Source organism: Haliotis asinina, chromosome 4, assembly GCF_037392515.1.
Source record: "Haliotis asinina isolate JCU_RB_2024 chromosome 4, JCU_Hal_asi_v2, whole genome shotgun sequence".
Lineage (NCBI taxonomy): Eukaryota > Metazoa > Mollusca > Gastropoda > Lepetellida > Haliotidae > Haliotis > Haliotis asinina.
The window spans coordinates 9,560,493-9,583,043 of record NC_090283.1 but is presented as its reverse complement, the minus strand read 5'-3'; the positions used below and the strand labels follow the sequence as shown (position 1 = coordinate 9,583,043).

The 22,551-nt window shown below is 40.0% G+C and overlaps 1 protein-coding gene across 1 annotated transcript in view; it reads right to left on the bottom strand.

Moving 5' to 3' along the window:
- Positions 1-201: 201 nt before the first annotated feature.
- The window catches only part of LOC137281248 (tumor necrosis factor ligand superfamily member 10-like), a 64,518-nt gene continuing 42,168 nt past the window's right edge, over positions 202-22,551 (bottom strand). The window contains exons 3-4 of the mRNA XM_067812394.1: positions 4,481-4,585; positions 202-3,673 (exon numbers count right to left, since the gene is read on the bottom strand). Of these exons, the coding sequence (XP_067668495.1) occupies positions 3,237-3,673; positions 4,481-4,585 (542 nt within the window). The 3' untranslated portion in view covers positions 202-3,236. The remainder of the gene's footprint in view (positions 3,674-4,480; positions 4,586-22,551) is intronic.

Here is a 22,551-nt window from a genome sequence, read left to right as displayed (position 1 = left end):
GATACCGAAAATATCCGTTGGCTTTATCCTGCCGAGAACACTATCCACTGTGTGATAAAAGATAATAGCAACCACAATGGCAGTGGTGGCGGGTCGTTCTCGATGACACGCGCATTATCATAAAATATATCATGGTAGTGTTCAGTTGCAAGAGTGCCCAAGAGCACACGTTGTGCGCCGTTACCATAACAACAAAACACGTTTAAGCGATTTATATCACAAAGACTTTTAATTACAAAAATATCACATGTCAATTATAACATTTTGACAAATGTTGCAGATCAAAAAACATCAAAACTAGTCCAAGCATAGATATGAACTCTAAAGACAAACATTTTTTTGTAACTTGACAGTTTTAGTCTGGGGTAAAACGCGTTAGTTTCAGCAATGTTTCAGCTAGTCTACACTCCCAGGATACTATTACACAACACGGTGACAGTAAAACCAGTGTTTCTGAAGTCGTTGATGGTCTTCATGACAACTCACCTCAAACACTTTCTTTACACGAGCTATCACGTGATGTATATAGGACAATGTAGTTTGAACGCTGCTGCATCCTTATGTCGAATCCGAAAAAAGATAGTTATTTTACAAACGATTTGGAACAAAACTAAGGTCATGAGTTACCGGCATTAACAAACATTCATGCATCCCTTCCTATTGTAATCAAGGGAATTCACAGTAACAAACACCACATGGGTAGCCAAAATAAATCCATTATTACATATACAGGCTCATACAATGGGCTTATGAATACAAGCCATTCTGGAACACATCAGACAAGCAGGATGCTGGAATGTACTTTTCTGAACACCCTACTTCAAGCATTGTGGAGATCTCTTCTTTCGTCATAAGGCGAAAAATGAAGCGACGTTATTTACAATGTCAAGGATAATGGTCACGTGAGCAGTGCAACCAATAGAATGGAGAGATATAAATACCACATAGAGAGCTAAAGGTACACTAACCTTCTATTACGGCAAGGGAGATTCATCGGTTTTGTTGGGAGCCTACAAAACTATGAAATTATATCGTTATAAACACATACACGGCAGCATACAGAACACGGGAGATGAATGGATACTTGCATGTACCTACTCAAACATATGTGTAAACCCTCAATGAAACGAATATTCGATATATAGGTTTATTTGTGAGATAGAGTTTAATGTTGACGCTATACAAGCTTTGATATACCACAGAGTCTACATATCACTGCAAAATTGGCCAGATCAAGGTCTACATATTCCATAATCGTAAACACTACATGATTTAGTGCTAATCACCCAGTATTCCCTCTACTGGGGTGAAGGGTCTATATCAAATGATTGTGGTCTAACATAAAGCAGCTTCACGAATCAACAAACAATCATTTTCAAACTCAAATATAATATCTTTTTATCTTCACTAAAATGCAAATTTTAGAGCATTTCACCAAATATCTATTTACAATACGCAATCAACAATGTCATAAAACACAATAGATTATCGCTGTTTCAAGGGGTTGTGATCCAACGATGTTCAATACACGCTTTTATATGAGCAATGATAAACACACGTTTATCAAATAAACAGTTCACGCAATACAATATAGTTCAGTCAATAAACAGATGCTGAGAATATATCACCATTGTACGGCATAATGCAGTAAATAACAGTACACATTTGACATTCCCAAAACACAAACTACCTTCTTTAAGGACATGAGCTCAAGCTTCACTGTTCTATGTTAAATACGGTCGGATACAAGGAAAAGCCAACTGAAGGACGAATTACCCTAATATAATTATAGCATGATTTCCTATCTGTCATAAAAGGGGATTGAGGCCACCGAAACGAATGCCCTGCAAAATGAACAGATGCCCCATGGGAACACAGACCGAAGTTTAATGATAACATGGATCTTTCCTTAACTAATCTGACATTCGCGGTTGAAGACGAGTCAATGACTCTTGTCAGTGGTAACATTGGTTCTTCGATTCTGCCGTGGACAAAGCGCCGACACGGCAATCTCTCATTGGCAGATTCGAAACAGATGTGGAATTATGTCTCGACTGATCAGTTCAGAAATCTTATCGATTACCCGTGTTAGGAAAGTTACTGCAACCCATAAAGACAACTGACATTGTCATTCGTGTGACGAGTAACAGTCCCCATCCTGGAACCCGTTCCTGAAACAGCAAGCCGGGTTTTGATGATGCTGGTTTTAGACACTCTTAGGTGATTGAGTGAGTGAATTGGGTTTTACGACGCTTTTAGCAATATTCCAGTAATATCAAGACGAGAGGCACCAGAAATGGGCTCCAAATATTGTACCTCTTCGGTTATGTGTCCTTAGATCAATGAACGGACGTATGGGTGCAATGTACTTTATGGTTTTTTCAACGTCACACTCGCATATATTCCTGGTATAGTACCAGGGTATGTTAATTATCGGGAAACAATGACTACCAATCACTGATCCAGAATTTCCATTCCGTCCTTAATATCGACCTGTATATTTTGCTGGGACCTAATTCTAACCCAACATCATGGCTGTCAAGCACATACCTAACGAAGCTGATAAATACTTTCACACGATATACAGACAGTTGGCGGACAGTAGGCAACCGGAGATAAAATAGAGAACAAAGGATTCTCCGCAAAATTGGTGTAATTTGGTAGAATGGAGACAGAACGTGTGAACAGGAATCTGGGACGAGTAACAAGCACCATTGTCAGCAGTTAATGGACTTAGAATCGGATACACGTTTTCTGTATGACCAGCTACGGCCTCTTGGGCCAATGCCCATTGAAGACCTAGACTTCATACTCTCGAGACAGCGTGATTGGAGATGATGTAATAAATGACGTCAGATGTCACGTGTTCTGCCTTTCAAAAAGACATGAATATGGACGCTGACGAGTTACACAGCCCTGATGGCAACGACACTCAAGATATAGTACACACATAACTAGTCCTTCGCTAACAAGAACAACAATTAACAACATAATAGAACATTAGGAACAATGGTATTTTACAATGGATTCGTATTCGAATAGTTTTATAACTCTTTGCACTCTTTTACATGCATATAGCGATGACAAGATCATCCAGAAATAGAGCATTTTCCCAAAATATCACATTCATGTCACAGAATTAGATTCAGTTCAAACACACATTTTCATTCACACTTGGGTCTTCCAGAAGAAGTGTCATGCAATCTCCCACACATAGCATACAGTCTTGTTCAACCTCAGAGCTTGAACAGGCCAAAATAGTTAGACTTGGGATCTCTGGAGACCATAGTGATATTGGAGACCTTCACAAACACTTCATCGCCTTGTCGGAGATGGAACACGGCCCCCAGGTAGCTGGTGTACTCTCCGAAGGCCTTGTTCTGTCCCCAACACTTTGTGATGGAATTCTGAATGAGTGTCTCCTCGCCGCCGTGAGGATAAATGATGTTGTAGCGGTAGAGATAGTGGGACAGAGAGGGGGATTCCGTGCTGTAGGAGCTGCTGCTACCATCACTGTGTATGTTGAACACCTCGAGGAAGGAAACTTGGCTGTAGACGTAGAAGAGGCCGTCGCTGGGAACCACGATACGGCCGTGGCGGTAACTGACGTGGTCGCTGAAGGCGAGGTCAGTGGAGTAAATCCAGCTCGAGATGGGGAACTGCTTGCCTGGAACTGAAGAAGATGCAGAATATATACTCAAGTTAGACCATACAATCCAATGATTGAATTCATGATCATCGATTTCCGCAACTGAGGTACGATGACCAGTTTCGCCATCCGATCCAATTAGTCGTCTTTTAAGATAAGCTCGGGTTGGGAAGACCGATTTTCAACTGAATCTTCACTGGTTTCATTAAACATTAACGTATAGTAGTCTTGGGCGTCTATCAGACCATAATACATTCCAGCCAATACTTTCAGATTCTGTCTGTGTACTTTCTCTGTCACGTGACATTGGGCTCCTTTCAGCGCAAATGGACTTCTTTGTTTCCATCCGATATTACATATTCTCAGAGCTTCAGAATTTGTTTATGTAAACTGTACCTTGACGTTAAGTTGGGTTTTTGTAAAAGTTCGTGTCAACATATCAACAAATCTGCAAAAGACTGTTTGCACTTTTATGAGGCGTGTGTTTACTCTTTGCGTATATTGCATGTGTTTTTGGTAACAATTGTCCATGATCATGTTCATATCGGATAGAGGAAGGTAGGCCAGGTTTTAAGAAGAGCTCAAGAGAAACATCCAAACTGAGGACTCAGGGCCTAGATTTTCGAAGCTCTCTTAGAGCTAAGATAGTCGTAAGTGACATACATTAGCATTAACGTGTGAAATACAAATTTCATCTAAGGCATACAGGTAGTGACATCCAATCAATATGGCCTATTCCTGGTGGATTTCCTGGGCACGATCCCTCTCTAGGACACCCAGTTTCAACATCTCAACTACCCAGTGTACTTGCGACAACACAGGAATATTTACTTTGAGTTTGATCCATACGCTGAACATCCCCCATCAGGTGGGCGGCCGGCCTGTCCACATCCGTGGCAGAGCCCATACTGCGGCTACTGGGCACCTTGATGTTGCCTGAAACACGAGGAGAAATGTAAGTAAACCAAAATCTACAACACAAGCGTTAACGTAAAGTTGATCGTTGGGTAGCAAGGCTTCGACATGGGGTCTATATCTGAAGCCCAGTCATGATGTTGGTGGAATATTGCACAAAGCTGTGGTCCTTTGTTTATCAGCCTCAATCTGGCATTAGAAACAAATGGTGACATTTAATGTGCAATTCGTCAAATATGGAACTAGGTACTTGGACATGATATAGAAACCTAGTAACCGTTCTTGACAAAAATTGGTATCAGTTTTCTAGCACAGTTGTTACCGCACTGAACTGCCAAACATGCCGAGAGTGACGTGCTTTGAATGTAACTATGGTTAATGCTCTTGGAATGTAACTATGGCTGATGTGCTTGAAATGTAACCATGGTTGATGTGTTTCGAATGTAACGATGGTTGATGTTCTTTAAATGTAACTGTGGTTTATATGATTTCATTGTAAGTATGGTTGATATTCTATAATGTAATTATGTTTGATGCTACATAAATATATCGATGGCTGATGTGATTACATGTAACTATGGCAGCCGAGATTGAGGTCAGCTACACAGCTTCGACCACACCTTATCATTAACCTCTCTGCTGGCGATCTACAAAGATTGTATCATCTGATTGGCGCCACGAATTTGAATCTCAAGGGAGCCTTCTATGATTGGCTGTTCTGAATGACTCCCTAAGGAACACTGGTTTCCTATTGGATGATCTTATTCTGGGAATCTGGCAAACAACACGCTCAACACTGATTCAGTTCTTCATAATGCATTATACTCAGTGGGATTGGGTTTTTACGCCAGATTTGGATTGTAACGAATCGTTTTATGAATTTAACTCTTAAGCCATGATGGGGGCCATTGTGATTGAAGATGGAGATTTCTTTTGCGCATGAAAATAAATTGCTGCACAGTGGGACGATGAAAAAATACAGGAAATTAAATGGAATGTACTTGCTCACAATGTGATTTATTGCATGTATCCTATTAATTCAAAATTATGTTTTAGATGATAAAGTCAAGTCTTGATTAATCCATGTTAAAAAGTCTAATGATTTCCTTCTAGATAATTAGATATTGATATTGACACAAATGAGGATTTTGTGTTCACCGTTGTTACTAACACTAACTTATAAGACAACCATTGTTTTACACAGGACGTTATGTTTTGTTAAAAATAAATATAGGCAATCAATTATTTTCGCATCAAATCACGAGAACACCAGACTGAGATTGAAATCAATTGAGAGCTTTCCAAGACCTGCATTAAAATTGAATAAAACCATGAAGTATCCATGGCAACCAATTTCTTCGTTTTACAAAGAGAAGCCTAACAACGGAGTTTCCCCGAAGGATGCTATCAATTCGTCTATCAGAACGTTGCAATTTGCCTGCAATAAACAAAACTATGACATTGGGAAAAGTGTTCAATCAACAAATCAGCACCAGCGCTGGTAGTCATTAAACCTGGCATTATTACACAAAACTAACATGTATTGGCGTTAGATCGACAGCTGGGAGATCGATAGATCAATCAATACTTGCTGATTATATTCCGCGATCACAGCACTTGGCCTCAGAGCAATACCATCGTGTTTACTCGCTATAATATGCAATCATAGGGTATTCACTTTCCCGGAAGGCAATTAACAGCGATGTGCTAATGTTGTATTTTCAACCACTTTTTCACCCACTGCAAAGGAATCTGGGTAATTTCACAATCAGATGAACGTTATTCTCTGACAAAACTCTCAAAAACACACCGTCTTAATTGCGTTTTCTAGCCTCCGCGTATTTATTCTTACTGACATGCTATTATAACAAGTGTTTCCTGGAAGTTTAACGACCAGGTTCCCTCTCTGCATTATAATGACTCCACGTGGCGAAAGAAAATACCCTCGTAGAATTTGACAAGTGACTTTAAATTGCGACGCAATCAGGGTTGTGGCAAAGTGGGAAAGAAATTTAATCTAGATTTATTTTAAGATCCTTCACGTGCTATAGCGTCCATATAAGGAGCCACAGCCTCTCCTGAAAATTGGCACGTGAGCGAATAAAGGCAACTTTTAAGTGTTCCCTCAACGGAGAGTTTGGCGGTACGGAGACTGCCGATGCCCACTAATGACTAAAAAAAATCTTAAGAGATCTTTACGGCTATTTCACTACTATTTTCCTCTAATTAGAACCGTTTCAGGAAATATATATTTTAAATAAAACACATGGACATGCTATAATGACACACACAGACGCATACATTTAAATACTTTCATTTTATATTCATGTAATACCTTTTATATATCAATATCGTTTTCTCCAAGACGTCTGTTTCTTATTCTGGTGGTTTAATTGAAGGTAATAAAGAGTTGTGTCTATCAATGCCACCTCTTTCCTGGTTCGCTATCATCGCTACACAAACGCATTGAAACCGGAGAGCCTTTCTCTCAAGGAGATAAGTGAATATCATGGTTGTAATCACGCGCCCATATTACGGGACACGGAAAAGTAAGGAAGGCAGTGAGGCTGAATACAATTCGGACATGATAGAGGAGGCTCGGTCCTTGTCGTTTCCGACTTCAATCAAAATCACAAATTTAATACACTGGCACCGCCATTCAGCAGCGAAATGGATGCAGATTAGTCACAAGGCGTGATGAGATTAAGTGTGCTCAGATAATGATGACGTGACCGCTCATTGCGGTGTAATCTCGAACCAGGGACAGTGCATATTAGCTGTCAACGTTGTGCTTTGATTAGCCCGTAATTACAATTTGGGCGCCAGGTTAATCGTACTATTGACTTCTGTCAAAGATTATAATATGACTGAGTTTGGTACAGACTCATAGGCGGCATGCACGGTATATTAGTTCAACGCAGGAATGGTTATTAGTTCAACAGTCGTGTTCTTGTTAGTTCAATAGGCATTTAGTTCATGTAACAGTTTTTAGTTGAACTAACAAGCAGAAAAATGCATACACAAGGAATGTGGATTTGACCAAATATGAGAAACGTTATGAAAACGTTTTCACGCGTTTAAACTGACTGAAGGCGACTGTGGAGATCGGGTGGTCAGGATACTGACTTGGTACCTGTCTAACATTGTATCTCGATTGTGCTCATGATCTCAATCACTGGGTTGTTTGCTTCAGATGACTAATTATATCCTCTGTCATATCGCTGAGTTTGGCTTTAAACAAGAAACAAACTAAGCTAAAAATTGATGCGAAAGCGCCGAAAAAAGTACCAAAACATAACTGTGATACTCCTGCCGAAAACATCACCTTCGAATACCCGTTCCTGTTCGGTTCGAGACGGTGAGATAGCATTGAAGCGTTCACTTGTCACGCTTGTCACGTTCGATTCCTCACATCGGTACAAGGTGTGATGCCAATTTCTGGTGTCCCTCGCCGTGATATTGCTGAAATATTGCTAAAGCGGCGTAAACCCATCTAACTCTCATATTTGTTAGGTTAACTTCTATCTGTCATCAGACAAGGCTGCAGCCTTAACATTGACTGTCAGTTTAATGTATATCCCAGCGCTTCTTTGAAAGATGACACATTATCGATATTATTAGAAACACACTCGTGTCACAATTCAGTGTATTGTGAACATATGTACATCTGAAAAACCTTTTATTAGATTTTTGTTTCACGGGATCATTCACCATCTATGACGTTAATGTTTGAGTAAGTATCGCGGTACATGGTGATTTACGCCAGGTCAACAGGGTCAACTGTCATCCAGAAGGCAAACCAGCGGTTGATCGTCTTAGCAAGTGAACATACAACGACACATAGATGACCAAATCAACGGTCATTTGAGACAACTCTCACGGCACGTAATATTGCATTCCAGTTGGACAATTCTTTTCCCAAACACGGATATTATCCCGACAAAAACATGCATCAGCAGTTTGAACCACTCACAGCAGAGAATGGACGAAACTCACAGCGCTATGATGCACCTTAGACCAACAATACAACAAAGCCATCACTATGTTTTTGCGTTAAAACCTTTCTCTGGCAGGACTGCCGTGACGACCGCTCATCGCGCAGTCGTAGCATCGTTACCGATGATGACGCTCAGTTCCATTACCTCAATCCTGGCTCGCAACACCCAATCCAACCCAACGTGCTTGATTAACCGAACAATGGTTGAGTCTGAGATTTCACTCCGATGAGGATGCGAAATGGAGTAACCGTATCTTTCGGCTCGAGTGCTGCTGGTAATCCTCAAAGGTAATCCAACTTCCCCAAGAGGATAACAGTGGGAAACACGGCACTCTAGTCCCCACGCTGCTACGGGAGCCAATCTATCAGAAATGACACGTGTTCATTCAAGTGGTTTTGAAATAAATTTGAGCTATCGCTGTGAGTGAGAATCCATGTTTCAGCTTCAAGTAAACATTTCAAATACCGTGAGATTATTTCTCCTTGTCAGGACTTGGTGACAGGCGCCATTTCTCCCGCTGAGAAACTCCAATTTCGGATATTTGAAATAATCAAACATTGCATATCTTTTTCAAACCGAGGAAAACGTTTCTCTGTAATGGGGATAGTGTGTTTGGATAACACAATACAGCCATCGGTTGCTGGGGGTGTAATTATAAAAGGTATTGACTCAGTGTTGAGTAATGCAGGAATAATGATTGGAGAATAACTAAGATGGTGTGCGCGGACCTTCCATCCGATATCGAATCATGTTCGTTGATGTAACGTTTTAATGCATACATAAAATGGCAAAGTTTTCAGGTACAAAACCAGAAAGAAAACACAAAAGTAACTGATACTTAGTGCAACCCACTTCCCAATACAGCTCTCTACAAGGGAAGAGGATATGTTTTCACTATACTGAATATTCCCTGACATTGATCGGTTTATTACACACACGCACACACAAATCATGTTTTAATCCGTTGTTTCAACTGTTTGATCCAGTCATGATACTTTTAAGCAGCCATACCATTGTTTACCGATAAACAAATGTTTGACTCGAATCCGGTGAGAAAACTCTCCCTACTTGACTAAATATCGCCACTACAAAATACACCCTAACTTCCTATATCGATGAGTCACTAGTACTGCCTCCGTCTGTTCAGCTTTAAATCGAAACAAAGGACTGATCCAATGGATAACAAAATTAATCCTCATAACAAAAAGCCATTTCCTTGTCCCCTTGTCGACCGCCTCCTGCTACCTGTATGAACGAAGAAACGCAATTTCTACCTGTAGATTAGATCTCAGTCCCAACGCTACCCACGAGGTAATCGATAATGCAGTGATTGATTACAGGTAACACTTTGATAGAGAGACATGAATCACATGAATAATGGAAAATGACACTCCGCCATGTTGGTTTAGCTCCACTCCCGCCGCTCTGCTCATCTACTTCAAGTCGCGTCTAAGCGCTGACTCGGATAGACTGGCATTATGCAGTCCTCAACGCTCAGGACTTGCTATCATGATTGCTGCATAATATATCTCATTCTGTGTATTGTACACTGCAGCGCTCACTGGTTGTGTAGGCCGGGCGTCGATACTCGCCCACAGCATGGATTCCCATACAATGGGTTTCCGCTTGCTGAAAGAATCAGGATAGATGGTTAGGCTAATGTAGCAGTTGAGTCACCAGCTATGACTATCTATTCTTCATTATGTAGTTACAATATGTTAGTAGTGCTACGTATTCTAACAGCTAACAGAGTATATTATAGATTACAGTCAACTACGTATATCTCAAACGCGTTTATAACGACTGACTGACGAATATAACGAACTTGTCTGTTTGTCTATGTTTTACTCGAAATGTGTATACAGCACTTGTAATGAGCTAAAATTAGTATTTGTAAGTTCGTTATAACCGCCTACTGTACAGACCATAACACATAGTGTGCATTGTAGTGATTCACTGAACTGACAGTTAGTGGTCGAAGGAAAATGGTACAAAGGTGCAAGCAATTCTGCGATTACATTCAATTCATGTCATGGCTTAGATACAATCAATCAATAAAACAAAAAAATAAATTCGATTTTCTACCGAAACTGAACCCCAGGACACGAAACATTAATGAAAGTTATATCTACGGATCACTGAACATCCCAGTTCATGATGTCCCAGCCTCTTTAAAAAGTAATCACCTGTATCTTGCTACGCCCGGTTGTACTCGTGTTGTACGCTAAAAGCTGTAAATCATCAAGTCTTGACCTGACAATCCAGTGATCAGCATCATCCACATTAATCCACGTTGTCGTGGGACAACACCAACATCGGTAACGATAACCTAACTGCGTGTTAGTATTCATAACTTTTAACAGATACATGGAGATGCGTTAACACAGACAATAACAAGCATGTCAGATTTGCATCAGATCACATCAACACTAATGTTCCTGGCTGCGTTTCCAATACTGCCTCTGACGTTATCTCGCGATGGAGTTCACAAGAAGCCATTCTGAAGCTGCAGATACTGGCTATGAGAAATGACAATAAATCGATACACCCCATTACCTCATGGGGAAAACCGCAAGTTGATGAAGCCGAAACTAGCTGAAAAATTATTAACCAAACGCGTATTAGGGTTGAAATATGAATTATCGCAATAGCCCTGACCTGTTCCTTCTCCAAATGAAATATTGAACAGAATATTACAAATATAAATCTTCGTTATTTTTAACGTAAAATCTGGTTACTGATAGCATAGATGTGGATGTGGAGAGGGGAAGCCTCTCTCAAACATGAGCCTGCTTTCGTGGAGCAGGGTAATATATTTCAGCAACCATGATTTATTTCTCATTGTTGTCATCTGTCCAGACAGATGGGTTCTGATCATGTGTGGAAAAAGAATATAAATACGAAGTGTATTCATTCCTAATTGACAGCGCCCGGCGAAACGTGCACTATTTTGTTTACATCCAAATCACAAACACATGGCTGGTATCAGTCCGCGAGCCACGCGCACTTCAGAAAATGGCGGCCACGTGCGTAGCGAGAATTGTGTCTCTCTACTGTAGACTGGAAGACAGGAATGAAAATTTCAAACCAAACGCGATATCCTTACTCAACATAACTCCCTTCGTCTGTCACTAGATAGAGCAAGATGCAAGGCACGATACGTAAGTCTGAAGTTATTCTCTGTAGCAGAAAGAGCACAATAGCGTCTTTCTTACCACACGCATATTTTCAGCACGTGCAGCCCTTATGCACTCGCTAAAGGTCGCTTCTTAAGTCCTCGCGAGTCGAAAGAATGGGTTATATGGCTCAAATAAACTACCTGACATTTTAAGTCGCATCCACTCATCCACCTGGGGTGAAATACAAGCAGGCCAATTTTGATACACCGGGATGTCAAGCGATAGTGCATTAATGTGAGACTGTAAGGTATAACGTTCACGTTATATTGAAACAGATGGTGTCTCTATCTCCCGGTGTCGTCTTTATTGACTACTTCCCATATACTATACACACTCATATCCTCCTCTCTGTTCTGTTCTTTCGTATCCGTCTTCTATCTTAACAGTTGTCCAATTCCCTTCACTACTCTCTGATCTGTCTGAGGAGTTAGAATTCCCCACAACCGACGTTGTCTGGTGAGGTTCTCCGCCTAGTTGACGGTGTGCCATGACGGCGTGGCATGCTGTACATAACAACACTGGATTGTCTGGTCTAGACTTGATTATTTACATACAAGATAAGGATATATACTATTTACGTGTCGCGCAGTATACTAGGACAAGACAATTTAAAATATATACCACCCGACCAGTTGGTCGATGAGACATGAGTTATGTGAAAAGTCGTAACTGTAGAATAAAAGTATAAACCAATCAGTTAGCCTAAACGGAAGTTATATAGAGTACAATAATGTGTATGAAGCTGTAAAATCTGTGTATGGATAGATAAATGATAAACCTGATGGCTGAAGCCTCTGTATCATACAAGTTATTTATTATGAAGAATTTGACATCTTGAAAACAGTGTGTCAGTTTACATACTGCCATGACATTGCTGGAATATATTTATGGCAAACAATAAAGGAATGTCTAACATATTGTGATTTATTGATTTGTTGGTTATGTATTTCAGATAAACAATAAAAGAACTTCAAAAACATTATAATTTATTTATTATTCCTGTCACTCATTCTGTCATCGTTTACGTCAGCTATGGAAGCGGACGCATTTTATGACCCATTGTTTATCCTCGTGACTCCAGGACCTCAAGTTGACTCTTGACCTTAGCTATAACAGCATTTAACATACGACAGCGTCTTCGTTAAAGGAATGTGAAAACATATACGTTGGTCAAATTACATGACGTATCTATATTGACTGAATGTGAAGAGGACCTAGGAATCCGTACTACACCTTTAATTACAACCAAAAGATAAGACGCGTGGTTGAGTTTCAGGAACATCCTTTGCAGCAACCCCAGAGGGGACATCATAAATGCCTGCACGTGAAGCTGTAACGGGTTGTATAGGCTTATCATCTTCCCAAAACCCAAGCCCCATGGATGAAGTGGCAGACATATAACAATTCATGATATTTTATTACAGTTTATCCATTCAACGTAGATATTAGTCGTATGAACACAACAATGAGTCGGTTTTCCTCGTCCAGCCTTTGCAGCTACCAGTGAATTATTTATCACCCTTGATTATAGTTCACATGTCCATTAAGACTGTTAACAGTTAAAGCAATTGGAGTGATTATATGGTTTGAGACGGCGACCGTTCAGCTGGGGAGTAAGTCAAACAGCTTTACGACCTGGCTCGGTTACTATTAAGAGTAATTGAGCTGCGTGGTACAATCCGGTACATTACTCTCACAGGATACTGGTTACTTCCATGGCTCACATAGGAGTAATGGATATGTATGTCCAAAAATTAACTTCATGATTAAACTGCGATTTTTCAAAAGTATTCACTCGCAAAAGCGAGTTCAGCTTGAAAATAATGAAGATTTGTGTTCTGAATTTGACTGTTTGTTGCGAATGTATTAATGCTGAGGGATGTGTTTCAGAAATCGAAACGAGGGACGTCAATTTCTTCAACCGAAACCTGATAATTAATGTTAGCTGGATTCAGTTTGAGATGTTCAGTCCGTTTCAGTCAAAAAGATATTGAACGGACCTGACACCCCAAACAAAAACAAATGCAGAAACCACGCCCATATTGGACATATCAGCTTCTAGCCAACAAGCTTAAGACACCGACAACTGAAACAGATAATTAAGATTCATGGCCGAAGTTCCACTCAGTGAACAGTTTTGTGGCTAGGCCCTTGACTGATGTTGCCGACATAATTACCTCCTGGGGTGATACAGCCAACAAAAGATGCTATTTGTGACATATTACCGACTCTTTCAGCAGTGGCAATGTGAACAAGCGCCCATTAAATCCAAACCCAGAAGAAAGGGCTCGCATAAACATTCCCTAGCTACATTATCTTAGACAAGTCTTTTCCAGATGAGGAATGCCTGACGCTCAGTTTTGAAACTTTGCTACCGGATTCAGAAGAGGATGGTGGAAGAAGAACATCCTCTGACCTTTTGCTGGTCATAAATTACACATATACAAATTGAAGAAGCGGACAAAACTGTGGCGAATGCCTTGAATCTCACGCCGTGCTGGTTCATCATCAAGAACACAGTCGCTCAATCACTCAACCGTCCATGCGCCAATATTTTATGGCTTGTCCACAAGAAAAACCCGTACATCTGAGTTTGCTGCCGTGTGTTAACATCTTAAATTACCGGAACCTAACAACTTAACAGAGCATAAAATATAATATTCATCTGGCTGCTTTAGCCATGGTATTAGGAAACTTTTTCTCATGGTGTTAAATACAGTAATTTCACACCAACCTCTTCTTCACTGGATACGTTTTAATCATATAATATGATGGTATGAAGTTAACAAGGATAAACACTCGGAATAAAACCACTTCTCAAGGTTTGCTGCGGAGAACGGGCGTTTGTATCCATGTTTGCGCTGCACACAAAGACTCCTTTACCTCTCATGATTTGCAAACATCTTTTAACCTTTAGAGCCACCAGTGCTTGCTTTGAACGCATTATACACCAAAACTCACACTTTCCGTCAATGTGAAGCTCCTCATCAGGTTGGGGATCCTGTGTTGATCTTTAACAATCCTCCCGGTATACTGGTAAGCCTACAAAGAGCTGCCGGTATATCGAAAAAGAGGCGGGTCATGCCAGGTCTCTAAAGGGGCGGGACAGGGGGATCTCGGCAAACAGTGAAAGGTTTCCAAGTGCTAGTGTCCGTCAAACTTCATGTGACAAACAGTTGGACAATTTCAAGAAAGACAGTCTGGATGGGGAAATATTTGTCTTGCTTTGACTGTTAATGAGGTATTCCTCATCCCTTATTCCTCCATCTTTGTTGGTCGTGCCACGCCCTAATGCGGCGTTTCTGACATGGGAGCTTCACATGAAAGGTGGTATTTGTATCAGTAGCTAGAGGCGTCATTGTCCGTGTTTTTGTTCAGTGACCTGTAGTGCACCGCAGAATATGCTCAAAAGACTATAGGAATACACCACATATGTGCCTACATACGACTCGACAGTAATCTCTATATATAGATCATGACATGTATTGTTAACTCAGCTCTCAGCTCTAATGTTATCTGAAAGCTCAGAGTTCGTTTCCAGTTTAGTCGCCGAAATTTCACTTAACGCACATGTGATTTTTGTAATCTGAGAAAACCCTTAAATTCATGTGCCGGTAATGTAAACTGATTTCAATCTTTTAATTTGAAATACTGCGGCCATCAAACATCGAATTATTTGAAGATCTCAACAAAAACCGATACGGTTTTGCCTGCTTGCAACATGCTGCAATTTACTAAGTTCAGAAAAATAATATTTAATTGATGGATGAGTAACGACTGCGTGTTCACGTTTCGTTTTATTAAAATATATAACCATCATAAATAAACGTTCATATTGTTATCTTAATTACCCAGCAAAATGTTCAAATTACAGAACAAATTCATACACTCAGAAACGGCTTCATAAACAAAGATGAAAGCGGACTTCTCTAATAAATAACCTCGCAACAATGCACCCTGTCTCACGGGAGCTGTTCTACACAAAGTCAGTCTTTATGCCTGTGTGTAGCGATTTCAGATTGTAGCCAGCGTCAATATAGCAGCAATAAAGCCCGCACTAGCCTACAGGCTCTCGTAAAGCATACAACTTCCTGTATTGATAAACCTTAGTGAAAACCCAGTCATGTTGTTCGTTCTCCGATAACATACAAGCACATACCCGTAACAAGAAGGACTCAAGCGTTTTGCCACAGAAGATATATTGTCACACATACTTAACGAACTGGGTGTAAACTACAAGGGAATTTTGTAATGCATTGTGACTGTGTTAGTCATTTATCTGTTTCTGTGCTTTAATGCTCACTTCTTGTGTTAATATATAAAATTGTCATAATTGTTCTAATTACGTGCCTTTCATGTGTTTGTGACAGGTGTCAAACAACTTACTCTAGCTCTTGGTATTTTCCATATTTGGTATATCTGAATCTTATAGTGGAAACTCCTTATTATTACTGAAATAGTTTCATTGCATAATTTTTAGATTTACAGAACAAACTGAGTTATTTATGTTGAATTTATTGAAAACATATTTTGTTCTGACCTCAATTTGAGAGATATATTGTCGTAAAGATAAAAGTTTAGTAACGTATTTATTAAACAGTTCCATATAAGAAATATAAGGTATTTCCTTACGATTTCATTTTTAAACAGAGCATTATAAGGATTATACATTTGTTTTTCTTATAAGTATTCGCGCCTGCCTTAACACAGGTACGTATTTGAGAACATACATTGCCTCAGTCCCTTGCTATACATACCTTTACAATTTTGCCGAACCTACGTTCCACCTGATTGCGTTTTATCACGTTAATCTTGGCAGGCTACCTATAGCTTACATGTCTTGCTATTTTCTACTTAGCAACACACAATGGCAAATAAACAACCCCTGCTGTGAACAAAAGGCTATCTTGATCCACTTGTTGATTTGGTGAGGTAGGTATTTCCATAGTCACAATACAGAAAGACCTGAATCTACGTCTGATTATTTTGAACCTTTTTGAATACATACATGCCACAGGTACACTGATTCAGGTTGGTGGAAACACAATTTGATCATTTGTAATTCTACACAGAAAGCCGATCCTCTATATGAACATGATGGATTAACCACATTGATTTAATACCAAGTTAATGAAAGGTTTCAAGTTACTTTGATGGAAATTCATTCTTTAAATATTGTCGTTGTTTGGAGGAAGATATCATTTCCAGGAACATATTAATGTAGATAAACTGCGACATATATAATTAATACACGAACTATAGTAGTACCTGATATTCTGACATATTGTGAAATATGCCAGTCAACATAACGAAATGAACATTTCCGCTATCATTACAAGTCTGATATATTTAAATGTTTATTAAAACTAATTTAATATTCCAACACCCACCTATTCAAATGCCACACTATGACCCATATGTGTGATAAAGACTGTATACTACGGAGCGCCTTCGAACTCATTATGGATAATGTCAAAAGGTCGTGTAGCGTCCAGAACGTAGCCTTGGGTTACTGACTGTGGTGACGCTCAAAATGACAGTGTGACTGGCATCTACCCTTTTCTTACTGTTAAAAATACAATGAGTTAGTGACTTGTACACGTGTAAGAGATGACACGTGGCTGTTTAAACGTCTACCGTCAATATTCAAATCAAATGTTACTTAGTGACCTAATTGCCACATGGCTTTTATCGGTAAGTAGGCTGACATTTGTACATGAATTATGGTGCTATATTCGTGCCCCAAACCTTATGTTACTATTAAGACTTAACTTCAGTTTTCACATCTCTTGAAGTGAGAATATGTTTTACTGTGACATTTTCGATTGATCATGAACAGGACGCCCAGCCTAAGAAATAAAAATGTTTTACTAGTACAGACAGTGGGACAGGAATTAAATGTATGCCATCAACGCATATACATTATATAATGTGTTTTAAGGGGCGACCGCGCACTGTGTGAACGGTGCTATTCCCAAACCAGCGACAAAGGGTTTTCTATGACAATTCGTATTGATCATCAAGACAGATCCCACTCGAGCATCAAGACGGATCCCAGTCGATGCTACAAACTATTTATCTAACATTTTCCACTTGTGTCGTTGCTAGATTCTTCTAAACCAGTTGGCATAACGATTTGACGGTTAGTCCACATTCGTTTACTTTTTAAGAAAGAATTCGTCCAGCATTAAATCCCAGCTTGTTATCGGACAAGAACATTCGCCCTCCATTGCTTTCACATTTGTTCCAGTAGAATCCACTAGGCGGGAAGTTCCAATGGCGGCTGTTGGACAGCTCATGTCTAAGACGAAGCGTTTACAGCAGTAACGATCCGTGCTCAGTGTTCTGCACAACTGAAGGTGATTGCCAGTCGGTTGTTTGGCATGGGGTCCTATCCGTCATCACAACACCAAAATAGCTGCCCGAATAGCCGTTGTGTGAATCCTCCCTGGTTCCTTTGATCTCCTTCGATCCATTGACTTACTAACCTTCTTCGTGGTACTTGCCCCTCTAGTTTGCATTGATCGCCAATTGCTCCCTGTTTACTCTCAGATAATGCCTAGACTATGCCCTGAGCCTATTTATCGTCATAACTGTAATATGTTTAGAAACCAAAACTGGTATCTAACAGAGTTTAGTCTGAGAATAATAACAAGGATGGGAAAACGGGAGGATGAATGCTGCCGAAATGGAGAGTCAAATTTTGATTCTGGTGTGCTGGAATTAATGGAAGTTTTTTTGAATAGCAAACTGTTTTTCAGACAAATTGTCTCACAAACATAGTCTGTGGCAGAAAATCAATAATTCATGGCTAAGCACCACAAATTAGATTATCCCAGTTTTCCAGTTAATCAGGACCCTGAACATGTTGGCAGAATCACTTATGCTAATTGTACCCAGGACAGATATTGCTTGCCAGAGGCGTTCTGCTCTTGTCTTCATCGACATGACCCTTTCTGAAAGATTCACGAATATGAAACGTATAAAAGGACTTTCATATTGTCACTTTTCGCCACGTCTGGCACAACACGTCTTGTAGGAACAGATCGCCCACAGCACCTAACTACTTTGAACCGGCTATGTCTCATTGGTGTAAAAATAAACAAAAAAAGGGGTTGTTGTATGAGTATGAACTATATTTAACACGAGTGACAAGTAATAATTAATCAGTGAATGTGAACGTCAGTCAATGTTAATGATCGAAATTTAAAGCTCACACAATCAACCGCAGGTTCGATCACTGCAAATGGGGTACATAGTGCGCGATGACGCACAGTTCTCTATATGGAAACATTGTTGGTCTGATTAAATAATGTATGCCACCGAGGTTCGACTAATCTGGAAAGCTTTTCATACCTGAAACAAATGCATCTAACACAGGCTTTGCGAGACAGTCTAGACTAACGCAGTGTCTAAATATGACCAAAATATCTTGGGTCATCTGTATTGTGTTTTATATTTTTTCTTTCTTTTTTATTGCATATTGTAAAATTGACTGTACTCTGCTCTTGTGTATGAGACATGTGGCAGCGGGAGGCAAATAGTTACTGAGTATTGTTTTACGCCGCATTTAGCTGCATTACCGAGGCTGGATTTGAAAACAAACGCTTTAAATACTTGGCTGTTCTTCCACCACTGTGCGTTAAATGTTATTGTAATATATCAAAAGTTTCTAAACAACACACTATCCAAAATGTCATTAGTTTAATCATCCCAGAATTCAATCGAATTTACTTGCTGTGAATATAGGGCCTCGGGCAATGCAAACCAGTTCTTTGCCTGCATACTAACTAGATCTATTTCAAACATACCCAAACATTAGCATTAATTATACACATGAGTGCAATGATAAGGAGAATGATGCTAAAAACGGTTGAGGTTTTTATAACATAGTTGAAACGCATCATATTGAGCATATCGGGCCACACGCCATTTTATTCGCAGACAACCAGCTCTCAGTACAAACGTTGTGAGATCGGGCGAGATAAGTCTCATCTCGTGAGATTGAGCGAGAAGACGATGAGGGTGAACTCGGAACAGTATGTAACCTCATCCCTCGCATGTACACACGATATGTTGCTGCAGGGAGCTAGATATCGAAGATAACCGCGATAACGACCGATTACTTTCTGCATCGTTAGCATTAAGGCGTGTACGTCATGGACACTAAGTTAGAAGCCAAAAATGTCGCAATATTTTAAGGCAAAACCTTACAAGCTGACTGTGTGCCAACAAGATGTTCTTGATGTACCAAGCAACATGTCTGGCAGGATACAAATTAGTTTTATAGAGAGAGTAAGAAATATGGGAAACTATCTGTTGTAATGCGTGATATATCGCTCACTGCATTCCATCTCGAGTATCACTGTAACATGTTAAGGTAATGCCTTTCAGTATCTCAAAAATATATGTCTTTATGTATTTTGTTTTCATTGTCGATTATTATATTGACTGATTCCATAAATGTTTAATCATTTCAAGTATCTGGTTCCAGTGGGTACTTAAGAAAGGGTAGTGCCAGTATATCGCATATTCTTCGTATTGTCCAGAGTAAGTAATTTTGACAATAACAAATTGATAAAAGACTACGATGGCAAATTATTTGTTGTTAAGGCCGCTCAAGCGTCTGTATCCGCGACTCCAACTTCACATTATCTCCCAAGAATCTCCCCACGTTAATCAAACAAACGTTCTGATGTGTTAAAGACAAGCCGAGATGAAAAAAGATAAGTGCGAGTATATCCCCTTGTAGAAGGCCAAGTTATTCGAGAGGGCTATTTCTAGACATGCGATAGGGTGTTTCAAGACGGGTTTGCTTTGAGGGATGACCCGAGCTGCAAACGGTAATAGAGCTAGACAACAGTAATCCAACTTCCTTTCCTTCATGTATCCCATTTCATATGGCTCCTACCTTATTATAAGCTGTTGATGGGCATTTGCACATGCTCAGGAGGCGTACATTCCTAGTTGTCGGTAAGTTAGAATTTGTTTGTCTGACATTGCTGGTAAGGTGAAAAGTTGGAAGGGTTCAAATGTTTTATCCATGGCGCTTATCTGCTAACAAGGGGAAGGGTATGTCAGCAGTTTTCCAGACTAAACGAGGTATGAGTTTGAGGGATGAAGTGGGGTGCTCAAGACCAAAGTGGAAAAGTTTTTCACGAAGTATCGTCATGAGGAAACGATGGATCATTGTTAGCATTGCGGACAGCGGCATGAGATGCATGTATTTTTGAATGAAGACTAATGACGTATTGATGTCGTGGTGGATGCTGCTGAGATCCCTATTACAGAACCCATTCTAATCAAATGCATCTGCGATGTATTGCATGGGATGTCTGTGGGACATGATTTAAGATATGTAGTAATTGGCCCCCCTAGCAGAGCAATACTCACTCCCAGTGAATAGATCTTCTTCACGCGTGCTGCGGTCACGTGATACATATCTAGCAGACGATAACATCGGTGATAGCAGACGTCAATGGTCCTGTCAGATGGTTACATACAACAAATTTTGCGTGCTTTCTAGTACAGCGAGTTAGATTTCTCGAAACGAGATCTCTACTAATCTTACCCTGACGATGGGGAACTCAGACGAACACGTGTATCATGTCGTCTGCCTAATTGAGTAAACAAAATGGCGGTATAAACGTGAATGACTGACGGCCATCTTCCCTCCAAGCGTTTGATAGTTTTAGTTGTTCGTTGGCCCAGGTAATCGAGTCTGAGAGGCAGTGAGGTGTAGGGAGTCCTGTTTACAGCTGATTCCATCTGTGTCCATTGTTAATCTGTCTAACATGATAAAACGGCCTGCTGCTGAGTTCGTGGTGCTGGACCGACACCAGTGTCAGACAGGATTAGTCTAAGATTAGAGGACTGACACTTCCAAAACATACCACTTCATTATTTATCTTCTTGGTCGGTCTATTTTGGAAGGTTGGTAGGTTTTAATAAGTATTGTATTCGTCTAATGTATCAAAGATGACCTTACTAAAAACACAATTTCGTATAATGTTGATTTGTTAATGTACATTTACCAAAGAAAACACGTCCATGTCAATTGACTACATTTATAGGTAGATCCAACTTTCTCGCCATTGCCTTTATCTGACATGTAGGTTTGTGCTTTTAAGGCCTTCGATGGGCAGAAATTTCGTTCATGGGTAGTGGCAGTTAAACATTCCGAATTATCTGGTGATGTCCCCTTATATATTAACTGGTTCCAAAATATGAAAGTCCCGAATTAGAGAGACTCCGTACGGGTTAAGTCCTAAATAATCTGATTTGATGAACTGCATGCTCCCAAATAAACAATTTCTGTTTAACATTATCGCTAGCTTGTTAATCAATATGCGCTGAATAGAACAGAATTCGACACTTGTGCTATTCTTTTTAGATATTTGTAACTGTACTTGAAGATTGAAAATCCACAGCATCAATTGTCTCGCGTTTTCGAGCTGGCCTTGTTTTAATTAACCATCTTGTCAGAGCTACGCTTAACCTTTGTAAAATTCTTCACAAGTATTTTTTGTCAAAAGCCGAAAAACACATTTCCTCAGATCGCATTTCTTCTCATCCTTCGGGGGACCGCTCTTTCTCGTGGTACGTGCTTCACGCGTCAACGGCCGACGGCACTGCAAACGTTATATCGAGACTGACGGGAGTATCGACTGCAGCCATGAATGAATTACTCCTGAGTAAACAGGTTTTTACTTAACATCCGATACCCGAGTTGATCACAAGAGTACTTCAAAGATTCCAGGAGCACATGCGGTTCTCGAAAAACAAACGTTACGTAACGTGTTTCTAAATA